This window comes from Sinocyclocheilus rhinocerous, unplaced genomic scaffold (genome assembly GCF_001515625.1).
Source record: "Sinocyclocheilus rhinocerous isolate Xijiao unplaced genomic scaffold, SAMN03320098_v1.1 scaffold1004, whole genome shotgun sequence".
NCBI classification, from domain to species: Eukaryota; Metazoa; Chordata; class Actinopteri; order Cypriniformes; family Cyprinidae; genus Sinocyclocheilus; species Sinocyclocheilus rhinocerous.
The window spans coordinates 2,033,396-2,057,311 of record NW_015627248.1 but is presented as its reverse complement, the minus strand read 5'-3'; the positions used below and the strand labels follow the sequence as shown (position 1 = coordinate 2,057,311).

Below are 23,916 nucleotides of genomic sequence, written 5' to 3'. Positions count from 1 at the left end.
GATATTTATATGGCCAAACAGTAAGATGAAATTCTGACTGCTTGTAAATCAATGACATCTTTATAAGAGTACTGCAGACTACTTGCATTAAATGCATATAAATATCAGCTGTCACTCTATATCTCTTAATAATATGTCTGAGTACAATGATATTTCAATACTTAGTTTAATATTCAAAGCTCTGTATGCAATGCAGTACAATGATGATTGAGAGATGTACAAATAATAATAATTGTGCATCAAATATGATGATACAGAAGGCTTTAAACGGTCAAATGCAGTTGGAATTACTCCTGAATTTGTAATGGATGGCATACTGGTAACTACTGCAACATTTTAGCATCTCACTACTTGTGTACAAGAAACATAGATGCCAGTAACCACTTATTTGCTATTTTTGATGAAAGAAACAGCAACTTGAGACGTTATGTCTATCAATTATTAGCAAACCACTGTCAATAGAGGCATGATTTAAGGTATCATTTATGTTCATGCGCAATAGATGCACAGAAAATTAAGAAATCTTTCATCAGAATAAGCATCAAAACAAGCCTTTCCTGAGGTTGTGTTTTCATTTATGACAGTCAGACAAAAAGGGTACACAGAACAATCAGAGATGAAATTCTCCAGTGAAGAAGGCTTACCACATCACTTTCTTCAGGTTTAATATTCTCCAGCCTGGAGAGAGATGGAGAGAGAGAAATGTGTGTGTGAGAGAGAGAAATAGAGAAATGAAATGTAGTGAGCTTCCTTGAGTTTCCTTTATGTCACTCTGCAAAATGAGATCACTTCCCAAATCCAGTAATTGCATTCTGTGGGTTTTGGTATGAAAGCAGAAGACACACTCAGAGATATTAAAAGTGCCACCGCTCGTGCTGTTATTCCACTGTAATGCCCATTCTGCTCAGAACTGACAGCGAATTGTTAAGTTATTAATGTTTACTACTTTATATGACTATTGGGATCAATTGTTCATATGTGTGGGGAAACGGAGAGACGGATTAGGCCTGAACCTTTTGTGCCAAACCTGCCATGAGCATCTTTATAAAGGCAAAGACAACAGTAATTATGGAGCCAAATGCCTGGAGACACACGGATCACACACTGTTGGAAATATTTATGATTTTGAAGGTTTTTCATATGGACCTTGATAACAAATGCAGAGTCACAAAGACTTGATCTTGGCTCATGTAGATCAAAGGCATGACAAGTCAAAGCTTGAGGTTTTGCAATAAATGTATAAAACATATACAGTGGGGTCCAAGAATCCAAGAAGGAAAAAAAACTGCAAGTACATTAATTATCATTTAACATAAAGCTGTATGGTTAAAAAAATTTAAACAAAATGATGATCATGTAAAATGAATAAAAAATATTTCAATTTAATTACTAAAACAAGTCTAATATTTCTAACATTATTTTAAATTATTTAAAAAAAAAATCTAAATAATAAAAAATATGTACATACTACCATTCAAAAATTTAGTGTTGGCAATATATTTTTAATGTTTGGTTTTTTAAATGCTCACCAAGGCTGCATTTGTTTGATCAAAAAAATATAGTAAAAACAGTAATATTTTGAAATATTTTTACAATTTAAAAGAACAGTTTTCTATTTGAATATATTTTAAAATGTAATTTATTCATGTGATGCAAAGATGAATTTTCAGCATCATTACGCCAGTCTTCAGTGTCACATGATCCTTCAGAAATCATTCTAAAATCCTGACTTGCTGAATTTTGTGGAAACCGTGATCCATTTTTTTTTCAATATTCTTTGATGAATAGAAAGTTCAAAAGAGTTCAAAAGAATTCATTTGATATAGAAATCTTTTGTAACATTATAAATGTATTTACTGTCACTTTTGATCAATTTAATGTATCCCTGCTTAGATTAACTTCTTTATAAAAAACATACTGACCCCAAACTTTGGAACGGTATTGTAGATACAAAAATAAGCTCTCCACTGTATATTTGTACTGCCACATTTTCACTGGTTTCAGTGAGAAACAACAGCAGGTGAACTGCAGAAACTCGCCCTGCCTACTTTTACAGACCCAACCAGCGTGATGCTCCTTTAAGAGCAAATCGAATTCCTCCATTAGCCACCAGGCAGAAAAAACAACAACCCCTCCACTCATTTACAAAGGCATTACATGGATCTCCATCCATTATAAAGGTACATACTCATTCACACAATGGACCCAAGAGTGACCTCCGAAAATAAAGGCTTAGAACACATGCGTCCATATTCCCTCAAAGATAATGGGATTCCACTTGGCTATCAATTATCTTTTTTTTTGAGAGAGGGGCCGGAATGGAGCCCTTGAACACCGCTATAAGAGGGACGCGATTTTATAATTAGATTTTGACGAGATCTTGCGCTCATTGGGCAGCCGGAAAATGCATTTCATGCCTCTCGATAATTGCGGTTCGTTTGAGTGACTTGAGTAACTATCAATAAATCATGAGGCCGACTGAAATATTAAACAGGGTGTAAGGTTATATGAATACCTCTGGAAAAGGACGTCAAGCAATAAAGAAGAGCATAAACTCATCTGTAAATTTAAAATATGTTATTGCATACTCATATATGTTGTTGTTTTTAAAAACCACAAACAGTGCTGAACAGGATATAAATGCATCTATCCCCTGGAGGGCACCGGGCAATATTCGTTTTAAAAGGCCCGTCATCAAACAACAGCACCAGTTATGAGCAGTTAAACATACAAGAAGAAGATCATATTAATTAGGACCCAGCAGGCAGGGTGGTAAATGGTAAATACTCACAGGTCTAAAGCACGGGATTGATTTCCTATAGAGTGGAAATTCTGACTGACAACCCAGTACTAGGATGAGGGGACTCTTAAAAATGTCACACCCCTCTGATACATTTCCAAACCAGTCGATATTGGATTTCCCCTCAAACCCTTGTCTGTTCATTCAGCTTGTCCTCTAGCAGGAAGAATAAAGCTGCTTCCCATCGCAACGATGAGCAAAGCCACATGCCTCTCGTGCTTCTCAAACCCTTAAATCCACTGCCTTTAAAAAACGCTGAGAAACTTTAATGGCTCTTGGAAGTGTGGAAACAAAACCTCAGGCTTTCCATTTATCACAACACAAAAGCATCTGGACCATAAAGTAAGCTTCCGAGTTATCCATTTATCAACGATGAGTTAAAAGAAGACATTAAAGAAGTTTATCAGACATATTATAATGTCACCAAACATAATCCCTTTTCACTACTTTTATTAATAGGTACAACAGAGGAAAAAAAATGAGAAGAGAAATGAGATGCGTTGAGATTTATCAAACTCTACTTACTGTAAGAGCACTAAGGCTGGGTAACATTTTGAATATATTGCAAATAATTAATATCTTCAATATTCAAAATTTATTTTTGGCAATATAAAATATTGCAAAATTTTCACAGCCATCAAACTTCTTAAAGATTGCTCCTTGTGTCATTAGGAAAGCTCTACATTACAACAGATAGTTTAATTGTGATTTTAAATTGTTTGAGTTTCCATTTATTTTCAACAAGTCTTTTAAACTACAGTATTGGTTTCAGTGAATTGGTAAAAAGAAAAATGTTGCAATACCACTCAAATAAGTTTTCAAACTGTAAAGCATGAACTGATAAGTTGTCTACCATGAATGCAATGTAAGTCGCTTTCGATAAAATTGTCTGCCAAATTCAAAAATGTTTTTACATATCCATTCAAAAGTTTGTTTTTTGAAAGACATATCTTAAAGCTCACCAAGGCTGAGTAAAGCCTTTACTGTCAATTTAATATATCTCTGCTAAATAATGTATTCAATTCTTCTTACTGACCCCAAATTTTGGAACAGTAGTGTATATATGGAGATATATAGGGAATAATGTAGCTGCATCGCCCAGCCTTAATCAGCACCGAAGCTCAACATGTCTAGACCACTAAGCCAGGGCTTCAACAAACAATGGGCCTCATTTACAAAAATAATGTTTCTGTGTAAATCATTCGTAAAACCATTCTGACAAACAATTTTCAAGTCAAAGTGACAATTTACAAACGACTTACACAGAAATTAATTCGGCTCCTGTTTTATAAACAAAACCCAATGAGTATCATTAAACAGACAATCATCAGCCTAATTTGAGTACGATGGCACAACTTTATAGACAACTTGGCAGATTATTGATTTTCATTTTTTTGAGGTGCTCCTTTGAGAGAATAGAAATGATTAGAGCAGCATGTTGTTGAACAGGCTGAACTGATGCTCTGTTTTGGAAGAGGTTTGAATGGCACATACTCCAGCGTCGCCTCCTGAAGCTTCTTTGCCCGAAGTAAAGCTTCATCCCTCTCCTCATTAGCCAGACGCAGTCTGGCCATCACAGCCTGGTCTCTCTCCCTTTGAGCCTTATAGATTTCCTCGACTAACGCTGAGAGAGAGAGAGAGAGAGAGAGAGACAGACAGAGAGAGCGAGAGAGAGAGACAGAGCGAGAGAGAGAGAGAGGTTAATATTCTGGTATTGCACTCCAGTGCTCCAGCTGCACAATAACAAGGCTAAGCTCCTCGGGAAAGAGGTTATTGCAGTTGAAACACTATGGCACAAGTATTAATAACTCTAAGTGAGCCTTATTTTGAGAAGACAGTTTCCCCTGGGGAGGTGTGCGTGTGTGTGTGTGTGTGTGTGTGTGTGCACGACTGCCCAGAGCAATAAAAACAGCAGCAACACCCTGAAGTCAGAGTTCCAGGCTCTTGGAGACTTGGAGACATTTTATTTATGAAATTTCAGCATGGAAACACTCTGGTTTATCAACATTGTACGGGAACAGCAAGCAATTACACCAGGCTCATGAATGTCAGAAACCATCAGAAAAATATCCTCATATAGGAGGACAAACATGACTGTGTTTGACCTACAGGCCTCAGAAGGTCCACGGGCATGCTGACGTACGCATTTCCAAAACAATATAGGAAATTAAGTCCCCTAGTGAATGAATGAACTAATGAACGAACAAACAAGCAAATGAACAAACAAATGATGAATGGGTCCAAGGGCATACTGACGAGTCTCCAACAATCTCTAAGCAATACTTGAGACAAAGGCTGCTATCAAATATATATTACTAAATGAATGAATGAATGAGTAAATCAACAAACACACAACCAAATAACGATTGAATGAATGAATGAATGAATGAATGAATAGGCCTATGGCAAAGCAATATTGACTGCTAGCAAACATAAATGACTGAACAAACGAACAAACTAACAAACTAACACAAAAGAATAATGAATAAATAAATAAACAAATAAATAAATGAACAAACTAACAAGTAAAAACAAGCAAAAAATGAGCCAATTTCCAAAGCATAATTGTATACGCAAATATAAATTACTGACTGACCAAACAAACAAACAAAAAGAAATGAATAAATGAATTAACAATTGAAATATAAATTAAATAATGGAAGTATCCATGAGTCAATTTCCAATGCATTATTACACACAAAGGCCGCTAACAAATATTAATGACTGAACAAACAAACAAACAACTGAACAACTGAATGAATGAATGCAAAGAAATGAACCAATAAATAAATAAACATATGAACCAACAAGCTAAATTATCTATGAACCAATTTCTAAAACCTTATAACACACAAAGGCTGCTAGCAAAAATATGGTAAAGGGCGTAACATTTCCATCACACGCTTGAGGTATTCGGCCAATCACAACGGACTGGATAGCTGGCCAATCAGAGCACACCTCGCTTTTCAGACCGATGAGCTTTGTAAAAATCGACGCATTTCAGAAAGGCGGGGCATAGAGGAGAAACAATAATGTCTAGTATGTGGAAAATAATGTGTTTTTTTAACCTTAAACCGCATAAACATATTTCATTACACCAAATACACAAAATGTTCTTTTTATCAACATCATATGACCCCTTTAATGACTGAACAAACATACATACAAACAAACAAACAAACAAACAAACAACTGAACAACTGAATGAATGAATACAAAGAAATGAACCAATTAATAAATAACCGGATGAACCAACAAGCTAAATTATCTATGAACCAATTTCTAAAACCTTATAACACGCAAAGGCTGCTAGCAAATATAAATGACTGACTGAACAAATGAACAAATGGACAATCAAACATGAATGAATGAATGAATAGCAAATGAAATAATGGACTAACAAATTAAATGATTCATGATCCAATTTGCAAAGCATTATTACAGTCCAAGGCCACACCAAGAAATAAAGGAATTAATTTATTAAAATGGACAAAGGACACATGAATGAACAAAATAACAGAAAAACAAACAAACAAAGAAGGTTTGAAGAAATGCTTGAATGAAAACAAAATAAACAAACAAGCAGACTCCAGCTAAGAAAGTTTTGATCAAACATGCACTGATTTTGATTCACGCACCCGACCTGACCTGCACCAAACTCAAAAATCAAGCAGACAGTTTGGTAAAAACCACAGGATTTTGGCATTACCAAACGGTCCTTGGCACCATCTATAATCCCACCGAAAGCAGCACAGTTATCCATCACTCGCATCAATTCTTTCCTGCATGTTACGATAAACAGTCATTCCCACACTAAGCCACTACAAAGTTCACAAAGCAAATCAATATTGCTGGAATTTGCTGATTAAACATCTCCAACCTGAACCATACAAATCATATTGGAATGAGGGCGGTGAATTCATGCATTATCATTGCCTTATTAAATGAACAATTTGGCTACCTAATTGTGTGTCATATATATCATGTGTCACATGTTTCCGTTTAATTAACAAACTCTGAGGTGGCGCTTTTTAGCTAGTTAAGATCAAATGAAAAGTGAATATTGGCTAAATTTAAATATTTGTTCAGCAAAGGTGAGGAGCGTGTAGATTTCATTGACAAAATAATCAGTTACAGAGAGGAATGATCACTTCTGATGAAGGCGCTTTATGTTAGACATACTGGTTTATGTTTACAAATGTCAAAGTGTACTTTTCTCGGGTTCTGCTGACATGTACTAACTAATTAATTAAAAGTGTTTATTCTTCAGCTGTGTTGGAAGGTCAGACGCTTGCATTTAGAGATCTATGCAATGTCACACCTCACATTAAACAGATACAGGGGTGTGAAGTAACGAATTACAAATACTCACGTTACAGTAATTAAGTAGTTTTTATCAGTAATTGTACTTTTTTGAGTAGTTTAAAAATTGTGTACTTTTACTTGAGTACATTTTAAGTGATGTAGGCTACTCTTTCACTCTTACTCAAGTAGTTTTTTTGGACAAGTACTTTTACTCTACTCACTACATTTTTTGGAAGGTAATGGTACTTTTACTTGAGTATATTTTTTCAGTACTCTTTCCACCACTGAACACATAAAAAAGGTAAATGCTGCCATATTAAATGAGTCTACTTAATCTTGATTCTTTCCAACCATTTATATTTATTTCTTCACCCATGTGTCCTACCTGCTGCTCTCTCACTGGCACACGCCTCCTGCTCAGCCTCCTGTAGCTGAGAGTTCAGCAGCTTGGTTTCCAACTCTTTCTCCTTCAGCACCAACCTGTCCTGGAGCTGCAAACACACAAGACATAAGTATAACTTTATAACTGAGTTCATGAGGTCAACAAAATAAAGAAATAAACAACATACCTGCTTGGATAAACACTCATTTTTGTTTTGTTTGTGTCACTTCCACATTCTACCAAAAACTGTAAATTAATAATAAAATTGTATGAAACTGCAGAACATTTCAAGTCATAAAATTCACCCAAAATGCTTACCAAGGCTGCATTTGGTCAAAAATACAGTAAAACGGTAATACTGTAAAATATTATTACAATTGTACAAAGTAATTTATTCCTGTGATGCAAAGCTGAATTTTCAGCATAATTACTCCAGTCTTTAGTGTCAAATGATCTTTCAGAAATCACCACTCAAGAAGCATTTCTTATTATTATCAATGTTAAAAAAACAGTTGCGCTGCTTAATATTTTTGAGGAAACTGAATTTTTTTTTCAGGATTCTTCAATTAATAGAAAGTTCAAAAGAACAGAACTGTTTGAAATAGAATTTTGTAGCAATGTTTTATTGTCACTTTTGATCAATTGTATGTGTCCTTGCTGATTAAAAGTGTTCATTTCTTTAAAAAAAAAAAAAAACTCACCCCAAGTAAAACATTGTAATGGTTTAATTTTAAATAGGTTTAATTTTCTTTATGCAGAAAATAATTAATTATGACCTGAATATCATACTGTATATTGGCATCTGTTGGCCACACTTTCAATGAAAAACTCATATCAGCCAACCACAACTTTATAACCACTGCATCAAGCTTTTGTATTTGCACTACTACATCATATGATTCAGGACTTATAAAAAAAGAGGAACTGTCATGTCTTGGCTGTAAATCTGGATTGGTGAGTGATATTTTACGAGCCTCTCAATGATAGATTTAACCTCCTGTCTTAAATATTTTCATCCCGTCTGTTTTTGTCCTCCCGGACTTTGAAAACATGACGGGTTGGGCCAGAGTCCTCAAAGGGCTCTCTCGGATCACTGCCAGCAAAAACACACACTTGGGACATGTTCCTGCCCTTCTGTCAGGAGTCACAACTACTTGCAAACCTGGGACATCAATTACAGTCGTTTCCCCCCCTCTCTGACCCCTCAAGTGACAGGTCTCCAGATGGGTGCAGATATGCCACATACACTGACTAACACAATTTCAAGGCTCTACTCCTACGTCCCGAAAGAACAACGATGGAGTAAGTATATATAAAGCAGAATGCAATGCAGTTTACTAGAGGTCAACAACTACTTCTGCCCTCTTAGATTTCTGTCCCTTCCTGGCCACCTGATGTATAGTGATGACTTTTTACAATGCAATCAACCTCTGATGAATTAAACTAAATCCCGCCATCACATTATAGAAGTAAAATGAGTTGCAAGCACAAACTTCACAGATATTAAACACTTATCTTCACAGATATTAAACATTTTCAAGTACTGCACTACCCACAATCGCAGAACTCACTGTTACCATGGAAACAGAAATTGTTGCAATCAGCACAGCATTGAGTTTTTTCAACCCAATTCCGACTAGCTTGGCAACATTTGCTAACAAAAGCTAGCTACCTACCTAAAGTTAGTTAGTTAATATGGAATGCATGGTTAGAGTATAAAGGACACTAGTGCCATTAGATAATAAAACGACAGATTGAGTGTGAACTGCAAAAGTATGTCAATGTTTGCTAACTTAAGCAGAGCTGCTAGGAAAGGCACATATGAAATTATTTTAGCAAAATTAGTTATGACTTGTATCTGTGTTCATGTAGTGAAAACGAAACAAACTAATGGCACGATCCTGTCTGACCTGGAATTTCGAATCTATAAGTCTATGTGGCTGTTGTAACTTTTTAGGTTAAATGAATGCAGCAAAACAACAACTGAAATATGTTGAAACTTTCAGAGTGTTGAAAACTTTTCATGAAGCACAAGACTAACAACCTAAATTTCAAAAAGAAAGCTAGTCTAGTCTGTTTGGATGAGCGGATTACAAAACAAATCAATCAACGAGTAAAAATGTAGACCGTGGTGAAGGACTAATAAACCTAAATAAAATTTTCGACAGGAATGAAAAAAAGGATGTGAGGGATAGAAGTACAGTGCGTTCAATGGATTGTACTGTTGTTTAACAACATACTGATTGTTCAACTAGCAAAACATCTTTCTGAAAAAATTTTCACTAGACAAAAACTCCATAAAACAGTTTTGAAAGTTGTGAGTTGTGAAAATTACATGAACCAGTACAAGACTGTAAGTCTATCCCTCACGGCCTCGTTTTAAGTTCGTGTTAAGATCGGGAACAGAATGACTGACTTCATGAACATGTGAATTCACCTTCTTATTGAGGTCTCTAAGGGAATCCAGCTCCTTCAGGAGAAAAGCAATGTTTTTCTCTCTATCCAGAACTGGGACTTGCTTTTTGGAGTCGCTGATAACTTTGGAATTTCCCTGGTCCTCATGAGCATGAGCATGCCTTCAGAAAAGACAAAAGTTCATTAGAAATACTCTTATATTAAACTCCCAAACGGGCAACAAAAAATGAATCATTCACATTCTGACATGCAATTATCAAATACACAAGGGATGCGGTCTCCCACTTTCAAGAATATTACTGTGACTTATTTACTTTGAGATATTAGTCAAATCATACAGTTGACCTTTAAGGTAATATTAAAGTATTACTGCACTGTATTGCACGGTAAATTACTTCCCTCTTGTAGCCTCTTCAATTCGATTCAGTTCTTATTAAGGAGGCAAAGAAAATGCATTGGAATCTATATTTATAGATTCACGCTGCGATATAATTAAAATCATCTTACAATGGACAACCATGCTAAAAGTGAATATTACTGCTATATTCATATTCTATAAAGGCCTTCTCGATAGTACTCAAGACAGATGAAACTAAACAACTGTTGCATATGTTTGCAATGGCACACTATCTACTATTTTTTAAAGAAATTAGTAGTATGCAATATGAATACTTTGCACAGTATGCAAATTTTAGTACACACAGAAGAGTTGGATGACCTACTACATTTGTGTGGTATAACATTATATACACCATTATAACATATATATTATAACAAATACACCATTTATTTGTTATAATTATTTATTATTAGAATTATATTACATATAGTCCTGCAGATTTGCTTTATAAAACATTAGAAAGATTAGACCCTTCCTATCAGAGCAGGCCACACAACTCCTTGTCCAAGCTCTTGCTCCCTCCAGACTGGACTATTGTAATGCTCTCTTACGGGCCTTCCTGCATGTACTATCAAGCCTCTGCAACTGATCCAGAATGCAGCAGCGAGAGTTGTCTTCAACGAGCTGAAGAAAGCCAACGTCACACCTCTCTTCATCAGTTTGCACTGGCTGCCAATAGCCGCTTGCATCAAATTCAAGGTACTGATGCCTACAAGACAACTACTGGCTCTTCTCCAATATACTTAAACTCACTAGTTCAGACTTATGCGCCCTCCAGAAGCTTGTGTTCTGCAAGTGAACGACGCCTCGTGGTGCCATCCCAAAGAGGCACAAAATCACTCTCACGGACCTTTTCTTAGACTATTCCCAGCTGGTGGAACGACTCAATTCCAGCAGGTGAGTCTTTAGCCATTTTCAAAAAAACGTCTAAAGACACACACACAACAAGGAGTATAGCATGCAATATACTACATATATTGCACAGTATGCAGTATGTAGTATGGTAGTATTCCATTTTGAACATAGGGTAATTGTTTCTAGTCAACTGGAAAACTAAAACTAACTAAAGAAAACACTATCAAGAAATAGAAAAGTAAAAACACAAAGGCTGATGCTAAAAAAAAGCTGCAAACTAAAATTAGAATACATTTTTCAGCCCTAATAGTGATTGGATTGTTATTACTCAGTGTAAATGAGTGCGTCCGTGTGTGAGTCTCTCTGTTCTCCTGACCTGAGTACGGCAGACCCTGCCCTGCTGACGTTAGGTGTGTGGACCGGACTGCTGGCTGTCTCGTTAATATCCTGCTCCTGCTGTGCCACAGGTCTCTGTGGAGACCGTCTCTCCTCCTCCATGATTCTCACTTCAGCTGCAACTGGGCCTGGCACGGGCGGGGGTGGTGGGAGTCTGAGCGTCAAACCTTCTCTGGGCTTGGGAATCTTAGATGCTGCACGAAAAAAAAACAGAGTAAGAGTGAGCAAGAGCCACAATAACATAGAAAGGGCAATAATTATTTCTTTCACTTCATTGCTTCACTTTTATAGTACCACCAGGTGCTATCATGTTCCAAAACATTTTTAAAAAGCCAATAAAGTTCTCCATATGGCTATTACACTAAGTTGGCTTGCGATGACTATTGATTTGGCCCGACATGCAATATCACAGGAGGGTGGGAAAATGTCACACACATCTTCATTTCTAAGTGATCTTTTTGTTTTATTTTTTGCATTGAAATCTAGAGAATATTAATATAATATAATGCAACATTTATTTTCATCCCATGGCCCTCAATCAAGTTTTTGTCCTTCGTTGTAGACAGGTTGGGCACCTCTGATTATTACCATTATTATACCATGGCTTTGTGTGAAGAACAGAGTGAAATTGAAGTCTCATTCACTGGAAATCTTCTTCACCACTACAATGGCTCTCAAATCTCATTTATGCGATTGAAATATCCTCCTATTCAAATTTGGCACAATTTGATTAGTTATGAGACACATGAGAACAAATGACAGTTGGGATTATTTACTTCAAATCTGGTGTCATGTTTTTTGACCTGCCATATTTGACACGAACATGAGTGAGTTCTGAGAACTGCACTGCAGTTAAAAAAAGATTATCATTGAAAAACGACTTAAATTTCAGCCTTTTACTCACACAAATGACTTGATATTAAGCTTTTAGTCATTTTTGGATCACTACTGACATTCATTATAAGGAAAAGCGCATAATAAAAGAAAGAAAATCATACAGAATTTATTTTTGGGTGAACAAATACATCCAAATTTAGATTCTTTTATCCTCCACAATTACAAGCTAGTAAAAAATAATTACCGTTTTCAAACAGGTTTTCCAAACATTCCCCTGTCTGTTATCAATCGCCCATGCAGACAATCCCGCCCCAAACTAATGCTATTGGTTGAGTCAACGTTGGAATGCTCAAACAAATAGAGCATGTTTCAAAAGCGCCACACTGTTTAGACTATTCAGTGGAACCAACCTAAAGCTGACTCCATATTAAATAAAAAAGTATTTTAGCATCCAGAAAAAGCTTTAGGAGCTAAATGAAAAGGAAAACCCACAAGAAAGACGTTGCAACCATAACATATAAGACTTCCATTCTTCTGCTGTGAGATTACAGTCTGACCGTTTGAAAGGCAGCTCTGTTGGTTGGTTTGCGTCAGATTTCTGAAAAGGAAACTAGGTCTGGCCGTCTTTCACGAGGGAATGTGGCGATCCGTGCCGAGTGACTGGCAGGAGGGGGAAAACAAGGTCTTCTGTCAATGTTTCTGTAGCACTCAGGGCCAGAGATACAGGCGGAGAGGCAAACACAGAGGCCTGTCTCTCTGGCAGCCTTTCTGAAAACGTGCTTTGCTCCTCAGGGAAAGCTGGATGTAACCCGGATCGTTTGTGATCAAAACCAAAGAGCGACGGCCCCTAAATCAGAGACATATTAAACGAGTGCAAATTTGTGATGACAAAACTGGTCAAGATAGAGACTTGAAAGATACAACAAATGTTGAAATTGTGAGAAGCAGAGGGTGTTTAAACTACTTTTAAAGGTAAAGTGCGTAATTTCTAGGTAAAAACAATGTATTTTAAACAGGTTTCCTGAATTTGTCTGCCATTGGTCAGCCAAACAGATACTCCCTCCCCCAAATTCACACCATTGGTTGAGTGTTGCTGGGTGGGGCTGGTCGGGATTCTCAACAAACAGAGCAATGTTTTGATAACGCCACAAAGCCACAATGTTTGCACATTTCAGTGGAATCAACCTACAAATGGTTTCCTTACAGCAGGAAAGAAAAATGACACACTTCAGCTTTTACATCTACAAGCAAATTAAACAGATAGTAGCACTAAGTGCATGCACAAGGTCAAGTGCTACATAAAAAAGCCACCTGGCCGTCCTGCGATTATAAAATATACATAAATCAGTTCAACATCAGTGCAATTCAAATTGAGCAAAACTCAAACAACAGAGCGCTTAAATCAAAAGCATCAAAAAGGGGGAATCATTCGGCGTTAATAAATGAGTTGTGATGCTCGAGTCTTGCGACCACGATGTCCAAAAAGCTCCAGCTTAGCCGCCACAATTATTTAGCGAAAGGTCAGGTTTTGAAGTCGAGATCAGGGAGGTCTGCCTCATGGCTTTGTTGCTAGGGCTCTGCTCTCAGGATTGCTGGAGACAGTTATTAGTATTCCCCGTAAGACTCACCCGTGCAAACACGAAATTCAAACCATGAATAATAACGCCAAACACACTTATAGAAGCCCTTTGTCACACTGCAAATATGCGACTTTTGGATACATTGTTCCCTAACCTGGGTTACTTCTTTAATTTTATCTCCCTCTCCGGGTGTCTCTCACAAAGGTAACTGCCCCTGAGAATGTGTGTTTAAAGCGCCATTTCCCTCACAAATGGGGTGAACGTGGCTTTTAATCTAAGTGTGCAAAGTAAAGGCCCATTTCTTATGGGAACCAAGTATGAAAGGACTCAACATTAAGAGCAAATTCAGAACTGAAGAATTGGCTCCCTTTCAAAAGATGAGTGTGAATTTGAATTGAATTGACCACAAACCACATGATACTGAATTTGAATTTGAATTAGAATGACAGGAAGGGGAATTTAATGAATTTAATTTGAAGAAACTGAATACAGTTATACAAGAAATGACCTACATTTGTCCACAACAATAAAATGGGCAAGAATGGATAACTTGGATGTTCAGTTTGAGGTTTTAATTTGACACACTTTTTGTAATTGAGTAATTAAGTCTATTTCAACAGTGGTCCATAAAATAAAATGTAAAATATTAAATATAATAATATCATATCATATGTATTAAATATCTAAATACATAAAAAAATAGTGAATGTGCTGTTTGAATCGTGTTAATTTAGAATTTCATTCCATTTTAATTCTACTTTCTTAAATGCAAATTTGAATTCTGCATCTTGTTTGCTGCCTCAATTCAAATCCAATTCAAATGTAGCAATGTTCATAATAGCCATTTAAAAAGTATTCTTAATTCAAATCTAAATGGTGCAAAAAATGATCAGACATGACCATTTCTCCTCCATTCACTCTACTAACGGTCTCGTGCCACCTTACTAATGTCTGTCACTAATAATCAAACACAGGCTGATTAACCGCCTGCAAAAAGATTGAAGTGTTTCACCAACAGCCCAAATGTATATTTGAGCAGTGAGGCAGAATAAATTTGCATATCAGGAGCGTCTGGTGAAGGGTTGGTAAATACTCTGTTTATCTCTCATTGTCATTCCAACCAGTCTATCTAAATAGTGGCTCTTCCACAGCGTTATGGCCTAGGTAAAGTTATTACGTAGCAGCCCGGCATTATGGAATAATGTAAACAAATGTTTATGTAGATAAATGAATAAATAAATACATGTAAATAACTGTTAATATACTATATAGAGCATTTAAACATCGGGAAGCCTGTAAAACAAGCCTTTAGTCATAAAAAGAGACACATTCTGGCAGAAATGCAGATGGAAATGGTTGCAGCACAAATAGTAAACAAATGAGGCAAGAAAAAAAGAGACTTATAACTGTAAAATAACACAATTAACTTTTTAATAAGATATGTTATTGATGTGATTTGTTGTGATTGGATTGCAATTATCATGGCCACAATAAAACTAATTTATAATTCATTACCTTGTATGAGTTTCTCCTCCAGGGCTTTTGATAAACTCTGACATTGGGATGTAGCGGAGGTAGTTTCAACTAAAGAGGATCTGAAAAAAAAAAAAAATGTGTGTGAAATGTATAAATATGCAAAACAAAAATATAAAACCAACACTATTTTGTCTCCTTCGATATCTAACAGCAGTGCACTTTGTCTGACACACTCAGGTGAAGACAGGTACAGGATATTGACAAACTGTACATCAATGCCACTGCTTTGAAGGAGCTGCATGTTTAGTTTCAAAGCGCTGAGTAAAGCAAGGACATGAAGCAAATATCAAAGACCTTCAACAGTTCTGACCCAAAGAGGACAGAGTTAACTCTTTTTACAAGTCATATTCTTCTGCAAAACAAACACAATAATCAGTGTCAGACGTAAATAAAAATACTACTAAATTTGCAATATATATTGCTTTTAAACACTAAAAATGTAAAAATATAGCCAAATGTACTTTAAACACATTGCAAACTGAGCTAATTTATAATTTCAGTATACACAATGTGTACTTTCACTATACACAAATAAAAAACAAATCAACAACTTAAATTTTACAGGTGTATATTGCTTTAAAATGCTATAAATATAGAATTTACAAACCAAATTCACATTTAAATTGTTCAGTGATGTTCAGCAAATTTCATTATATAAGTTGTAGTTCTCTACAAAAACAGAGCAATTCTACTGCAAAGTGTAAATCGATAAATTTGTCATAAATAATAACTTAAATACAAGTTTAAATCATAAAGTGAGCCAATTCAGTACAGAAATGCTTTAAAATAATTAACATAAAATCTTTCATTGCAAAATACATTTCACCTGCAACCAATTTACTTTTGCATCACACTAAGGATGAACAAACTAAACTAGCAGCTGATTTTTAAACATTGTAACACCGTTTTGGATTTAGAAAACACATCTCTGCAAAGATATCATTACAGCGCGCCTGCAATGTACACTGATAAACATTTCGCACATATTAAAAAATCGTCCTTAATTGTAACACGTGGAAGAAAGCCATTGACAAACAGTGTAAAATGAGCCGAGGAAGGCATCTTTACCCAAGTTGTGGTGTGGTCTCTGAACAATGGTGCTTTACAGGGGACGGCAGCCTTTGTTTCAGTTCTTCATTGACTTTAGGATTAGCTGGAAATATATAGAAGGGGTATGATTAATTTCACTGCGGAAAAAAATGCTTTTCATTCACAGGCTCTAGCTCACTCCTTTTCCATTAGCCTTAGAAAGGTTAGTATTAATTACAGCCTGTCAATATGATCTCGGGGTGCTTGGTGGAGAGCAATCTTTAATAACGTCTGGAGTAGAGGCAGAAAACAAGACAGGCGGCTTTTAATTTGCTGTGTGAAATTATGCTTTAAGACTTTGTCTTTATCTCATCCACTGTGTACCAGTGCTTTACCTCGCAGTTTATGGAGGACTAATGAACGCGGGCAATTAACAAAGCGTAATCCCACCATGCAATCGTTTTAATGCTTTTAGCTATCAGAAAAGTAAACAGCCATTTAATACAGCTCAAGCCATATCAGATCCTAGTCAGGAAGCGCCAATTAAAGCGTCATCTACTCAGGTGTAATTAAATAATGGTGGATAATTTAGTTCCGTGAACGGAAGCTAATTCATAAGCAAGCAACAAACAGACAGGAGGCAATAAGCAGGAACGCTGACATTCAGACGGCAGAGCCTGTTGATCGCTGGAAGTAGGAGCCGTGGTGGAGAGCTTCCCTCTAGTGGTGGAGCTTCTGAGACAAGAACTTCTTAACACAACACACACCGGGGGCTTACAGGCGTAAACACTTACCATTTCAGTCCTGTCAACTGTAGGTGCTTTGCGGTGTCACATTCGCAAACCAAATGAATGCAGAACAGCTTCAAGAAAGGGTCGGACTGAACCAGGCAAACGCAGAATGTTTCCCTCGTGTTTCCTGGTTGGTTCTTTTTTGGGAACCACTTTGGTTAGGAAAACCTTAATAAGTCACAAATGTCTTCTAAAAGGTTCCCACTTCCCACACCACCAGGATTTTCAACAAAAATCTGAGACTGCACTCACAAAGTGCAATTTCTAGCCAAAGCAATATTTTAGAGCTTAAAAAACACTTTCCCTGACATTTCATATTGTATTAATTCATATTATAGCATTTCCAATTGTAAAAATGACCTAATATTTCCAGTTGGAATCCTGCATTTTTTTGCAAAACATACAACATACGGTGAACACAAAACACAAAAACAGCAATAAAATCCTGCATCTTGGCTTAGAAAGCTCTTCTGGAATGAAAGATTTTGTTCTTCATGCATCTCTTAAACATTTTCAATTTTCTGTGCTGAACTGCTCATTATGTTTAACTAAAAGACCTCATGAAACCATTGGATTGACACATTTCATTTTCTGTGTTGATGTACACTACCGTTCAAAAGATTGGGGTCAGTAAGATTTGTTTTTGAAAGAAATGAATACTTTTATTTAGCAAGGGTGCATTAAATTGATGAAAAGCACTGTAACTGTAAAGACATTTATAGTGCTAAAAAAATATTCCTTTCAACTTTCTATTCATCAAAGAATTCTGAAAAAAATGTATCACAGTTCCCACAAAAATAACTTAAGAAATGTTCCTAAGCATCAAATCAGCATATTAGAATGATTTCTGAAGGATCACGTGACACTGAAAACTGCTGAAAATTCAACTTTGCCATCACAAGGAAAAAAATATAATTTAAAATCTATTCAAATAGAAAATGTTCTTTAATGTATATATTTTTTTACAGTAGTTTCTATATAAATGCAGCATTTATGAGCATAAGAATCTTTAAAAAACAAATCTTTTGAATGGTAGTGGTCTACTTAAGAAATGGCAAAACATATCAAAATGCCTTTTTTAAATAATCAACAGGCTTTAGTTTAAATCATATCAGTGAATTATGACTTGCTACTTGCTATGTAGAAAGAATCTTGGACAAAACTGATCAAGATTGGACAAAAATTTGTATAGGCCCATTGTTTATTTTATTTTATTATGTTTATTTATTTATTAAGGTTAATTTGATCAACCTTTCGGAGCACACTACCAAAGCACATAAATGACCACAAAGTTAACAGACATTTTTAAAAGCCACACTCTTAAAAACAAAAGGTTCTTTATTGACATCCATAATTTTTTATAGGAAAAATTAAAAAGATATTTAGATTATTAAAATGTTCTTCACACTTAGAACCCAAAATGGTCCTGCTATGGCACTGCTGTGAAAACCTCCTTGTGAAACCCTTATTTTTAAGGGTGAAAAATTCAACTATTTTTAATTCCCAGCATCTTTAAAGATGGTATATGTAAATAAGAAAAACCACAGGACAAACAATGATCAGTTTCTTGGGAAAAGGAACCAAAGCTCATGAAAACGATATAGGGGAGGGCAGACAGCATGAGAGAAAGTTGGCAGAAGAGAGCTAAGAAGACATAAAAAGTGAGTGCTCTTGGGAGGTTGTGCGCGAGGCGGGTGGGGGTGACCCCTGGGGCAGATGCCAGTGGAACGTTATCCCCGCGCTGTAAACCAGCACACACCGCTCACACAGCTCACACGCTATTCAGCTCAGACACAGTCAGGCGTGAACGGACAACTGGCTTTTTGTGCCAAACACCACAGGGCTCCATTAATCTCAGTGATAGACTCTGAGCGGGAGCTGGCCCCGCACACCGCACTTTCACAGAGAAAGAGAGGAGGACGAGGATGAAGAAAGACTTTAAAGATAGTAGGTACGGCTAAGACGCCTGGTAATCCGTTACCACTAACAAGAGAAAGCAGCTTTGGAAAAGACAGAAATGGGGAAAAAAACAACACAAAGCATACAAACCTGACCTTTTGATGTTCACGTAATTTTCAGCGAGACACGTTAAACAGTTCCCAGAAAAGAGCGCTTTACCAAATCAATTTGGACCGATTCATTGATTGACACCGTTTCCTGAGAGAACCACCCCCAAGAAACTTAATGAAACTGATACTATCCAATAATCCGATATTGAAAAACAGGGAAGAGCTCGTTCTGGCTTAATGAAAGTTTGAATTGTGCTGAGTGGCAATAGGAGGCCTGTTTCATTGCGGCTCCTGCTCCAGATGGTGAATTAGCATCACTTCTACATTTTCTGCATAATCTGCAGGAGTTTCATGATAGATTAATGAGCTATTAGCCTTGGTGCTCGCAGGGCAGTGACGAAAAACTACATTCACACCAAAGCTTGCAGAGCTACACATGCTACAATGAAGCCAATAACCAGTCATTGTGTATAAACAGTGGCTCTACGGCTAGTTGAGGAGCTGATTTAAATCAAATCAGAGTTTAATTGCATTTTATTCCTCTTAAGTAAATGCTCAAATGATTACATAAATCACAAACCTAATAGCTAAACAGTTAAAAGTACCAAAAGATAAGTTAACGGTCACCGATTGAATTAAAGTGTGTGATTTTTTTTAATGTTAAAATACTGTCTTATTTCAGCTTCAAATCCAGAAATTGTAATATATTCACAAGTTGACTGCCCAAAAATATATTAATATTGTGGCACACAGTAGCACTATCTCAACCAATGGTATGAGTTTAGGGCGGGACTATCTGTTTGACTGGTCAAGGCAGACAGAGATATGTTCGGGAAACCTGTTTGAGAACAATTACATAAAAACATTATTTTTGCAATTTCATTTTGTGATGCTAGTGGTGAATAAATCTAAGCTTAGGTTTTTCTTAAAAATTATATATGTATATCTATATCTATATAATATTAATATACTCTATTATTTTTCTATACTGTGGTAATTACAATGTGAAAATGTGTCTATGAGAGCAATTTAAAAAAGTATCTGTCAACTCTCTAGACTTGTGAAAAAGATACAAAAGAGAAAGCTTTTCCTTCAGATAACGTTGAATATTTCATCAATATTCATTCACGGGGATAAAACATGAGTAAATAAAGAAACATTAATAGGTTAGAAGCCCACATCAAATGTAAAAGACAGCTCAAATCTTGCAAAACAGCATTTGCCACTTAAAGCCACTTTATCCTTCCTTCAAACTTTTCTCATCTCAATTTGTCCTTTGCTGTCACTCAGTGATCTTCATTTTCCTGTCTTGTAGACTTTAAGCTAATTGCCTCGGTGGGCTACTTATTATTCATGTACAATTATTGCAGTGTAATGTCTTTAAATCCTTTTAAATGACCATTCATGCATCGCATTCATTGAAAATGCCTTTGATGTATGTCAAAGATGGAATTCTTCAAAAAGAAATGTCTAAGCCCAATTTCAATCGCTCGAAGAGGGGGGTTTGGCGTTTCCCTCTAATATAAACTAAATTCCATTAATTTTTTAAGCTGCATTTAATGCATTTCCTCCGCAAAAACTTTCCAGATTCTTCAGGCTGTCATTTGTATTCCAGCTGACTTTATGAATATTAATAACAGTGTTATCCTGATTAAACGGGCTTCATGTGAAATCCCCGTGAATCTACAAGCTCAGGATTCTCGTCTTACCGATACTTTATGAATTTTGATACGGACATTAATGTGGAGAGAGTCTTAAAGCAGGTTTAATTGTACAGCATGCTTGTTCCGCAGAAGGAAAAAGGCAGACATGAATTGATTTGATATGGATAAACAGGCTCTTTTTTATGGGGAGGTGCACACAAGCACCTGGGTGCACCCCGCTGTGTAATTTGATTGTCACGGGCTGTCACGAAGCTTTGAATGGTCTTGACTTTTCCTGGATCAAAAGATTTTATTGACTCGCTGACAGATATTAACAACAGAAACTGTTTTTGTCAATCAGTTACATGTGCTGTAGGCCGATTCCATCTCACTGGAGGGCTGGTATTTGTTTCCATTTTCCATCTGTTAATGCCGATTAATGAAAACTGTTTCTGACTCAAAAATAACTGCAACTGAACGAATGAGAGTGGAGACAAAACAACAATTTGATTTTAAAAACTTGCAAAAGTTAAAAGCATTAAAGCAAACTATATAATGTCAGAGAGCACCACTGAAAATGCTTCTATTAGGCTTCTCTCATTTAATAAATAATAATAGAGTTATAAATAAATGCAAAAAAAATAATACTTATGTATTGAATTTAATCAATAAATGATTCAAATAATTTAATTAAATCAATAAAATTAATAATTTAATAATTTTTTACTAATAACAATCTTTTAGCATGAATCAGCATAAAAATGTGACTAAAAATGGAATTGAAAGATGGACATGATTTTGACAATGCCTTATTATTAGGCATGTTCCATTCAAGCTGGCATAAACTGTATTTTATGTCTTTGATTCTTTGTATGAAATTACATTTTGAATCCCCGCTTTTCGATGTGGTCTCTGACTTCTGAACCCTGCAGTATACAGCATAAACAATTGATGATGATAATAAAAATAAAATTTAACAGAATAAAAACTTACTTTTTCTTAATGTTATTTAGGAAGAACTTTTATCTATTTACAGGGAGTCAGTCTCCTCGAATCAAGACCGAGATACTATAATAACTATTTATATTTCAGACAGTAAAAATATAAGTTAATGATTCTTCAAATGGATGCTGAGAACAAAGTGAGGCTATTCAACATCTGTGGCACAAATACACTTCGGACCAACTTTGTACCCTGATTTCATATTTAGCTGAAATGCCAAAAGGAAAAAAAAAATGCATAAACAATTCTCAACTTATGGAACTACTAACTAAAAATATTGATTGGATCAAGTAGATGATTAACCAATCCAGATGAAAGATAAAACTTGAGGGGGTTTAGAACTTGTTGGATCTTCAGCAAACAAACCCACTCAAATAGACTATAAATCAAAAAAAGTGTGGCCTACTAGGAAAAGTATTCAGCTGCATCATCATCTTCAGCGACAAAAACACAACATTTTAGAGGGAGCTCTAAATCAAGTTTGAGACTTTGTAAAGCCAACCTTTATTTTATTTGAGATATGCATATAACAGTTACGTAAAAGTATTCTCTCTGAATAATCTTTTACCAGGTGGTTAGTTAAAAAAAAAATCCTCCAGGACCATCAATGTCACTTTACTAAAGGTCTAAAATTACGCAGTCTCTCAAATGAAAGCATAATTCCTCACATTACTTGAAAATTCTCCAGGTAGGCCTTATGTTTCTTAGATGATGGAGATGTCTAGCAGGGAGAGTGGGATCTGTGAAGCAAGACGGCGCGTCTTACGGGCGTAAAGCTCATTCTCAGAGCAGGCGCAGTGATAATTGAAATGAGCCTGTGGGAAATGAGCTAGTGCTGGCATCTCCGATCTCTTTGATGGATCCGTCCTCGGTGGCGTCTATCAGGCCGCGATTCACTGATCCTCCTGCATTAACGGGGGAGGAGAAATGACCCTCCAAATCTACTAGGATGAGTGCCTCAATTTCCCCATATCCAGCTAATTTGGGTGCGAGAGAAGCGTGAGCCTCGCTAAGAGTAAAGAAAGCGCTTCCCCCACCCCACAACTGCCTTTAAACAGGCCTGCTTTGAATGAATAAAAGCAGGCAAAATACCCCCCAAGATGTGCAATAGGATAAACCCTGAATGCTCTGTATTGTGTGTTTGATCCTGTCAATTATCAGTTATGACATGAGTGATATGATTCAAGCCAAATACTCGGAATCACTGCATAAAATACACTTTAAAAAATTACAACTTGACTCAGTCAGACTAATATAGATAAACCTTAATTACCAACCAAGGTCCCCCACAACTGCCTTTAAACAGGCCTGCTTTGAGTGAATAAAAGCAGGCAAAATGCCCCCCAAGATGTGCAATAGGATAAACCCTGAATGCTCTGTATTGTGTGTTTGATCCTGTCAATTATCAGTTATGACATGAGTGATATGATTCAAGCCAAATACTCGGAATCACTGCATAAAATACACTTTAAAAAATTACAACTTGACTAATTACAACTTGACTACTCAGACTAATATAGATAAACCTTAATTACCAACCAAGGTCAGAAAACACTGCACAGATAATCAGATTATTAAGTCACATGACTCCTATGCATAACTATATTATATATACATAAAGTATATTATAGTAGTATACATATATTTTTTAAAACCAATATGCTATATCCTAAAATCCTAAAATACACTAATATTTTGTCAAGCATTTGACAAAATGACCCTTGACCTCCAAACTCAATCACCCATTTAGACCCCATATTTTTGTATAAAGCTCTCTGTTGTACTTCCACCATCAATAACCTCTTAGTTTAATTCCTAAATTGTGACCCTGGACCACAAAACCAGTCTTAAGTGTCAATTTTTCGAAATTGAGATTTATACATCATCTGAAAGCTGAATAAATAAGCTTTCCATTGATGTATGGTTTGTTAGGATA

General features: G+C 36.0%; 1 protein-coding gene across 1 annotated transcript in view; it reads right to left on the bottom strand.

Moving 5' to 3' along the window:
• The window catches only part of LOC107725861 (mirror-image polydactyly gene 1 protein-like), a 47,723-nt gene that overhangs the window by 7,878 nt on the left and 15,929 nt on the right, over positions 1–23,916 (bottom strand). Inside the window, exons 3-9 of the mRNA XM_016535267.1 lie at positions 16,575–16,659; positions 15,486–15,565; positions 11,534–11,747; positions 9,925–10,063; positions 7,491–7,596; positions 4,295–4,424; positions 645–678 (exon numbers count right to left, since the gene is read on the bottom strand). Of these exons, the coding sequence (XP_016390753.1) occupies positions 645–678; positions 4,295–4,424; positions 7,491–7,596; positions 9,925–10,063; positions 11,534–11,747; positions 15,486–15,565; positions 16,575–16,659 (788 nt within the window). The remainder of the gene's footprint in view (positions 1–644; positions 679–4,294; positions 4,425–7,490; positions 7,597–9,924; positions 10,064–11,533; positions 11,748–15,485; positions 15,566–16,574; positions 16,660–23,916) is intronic.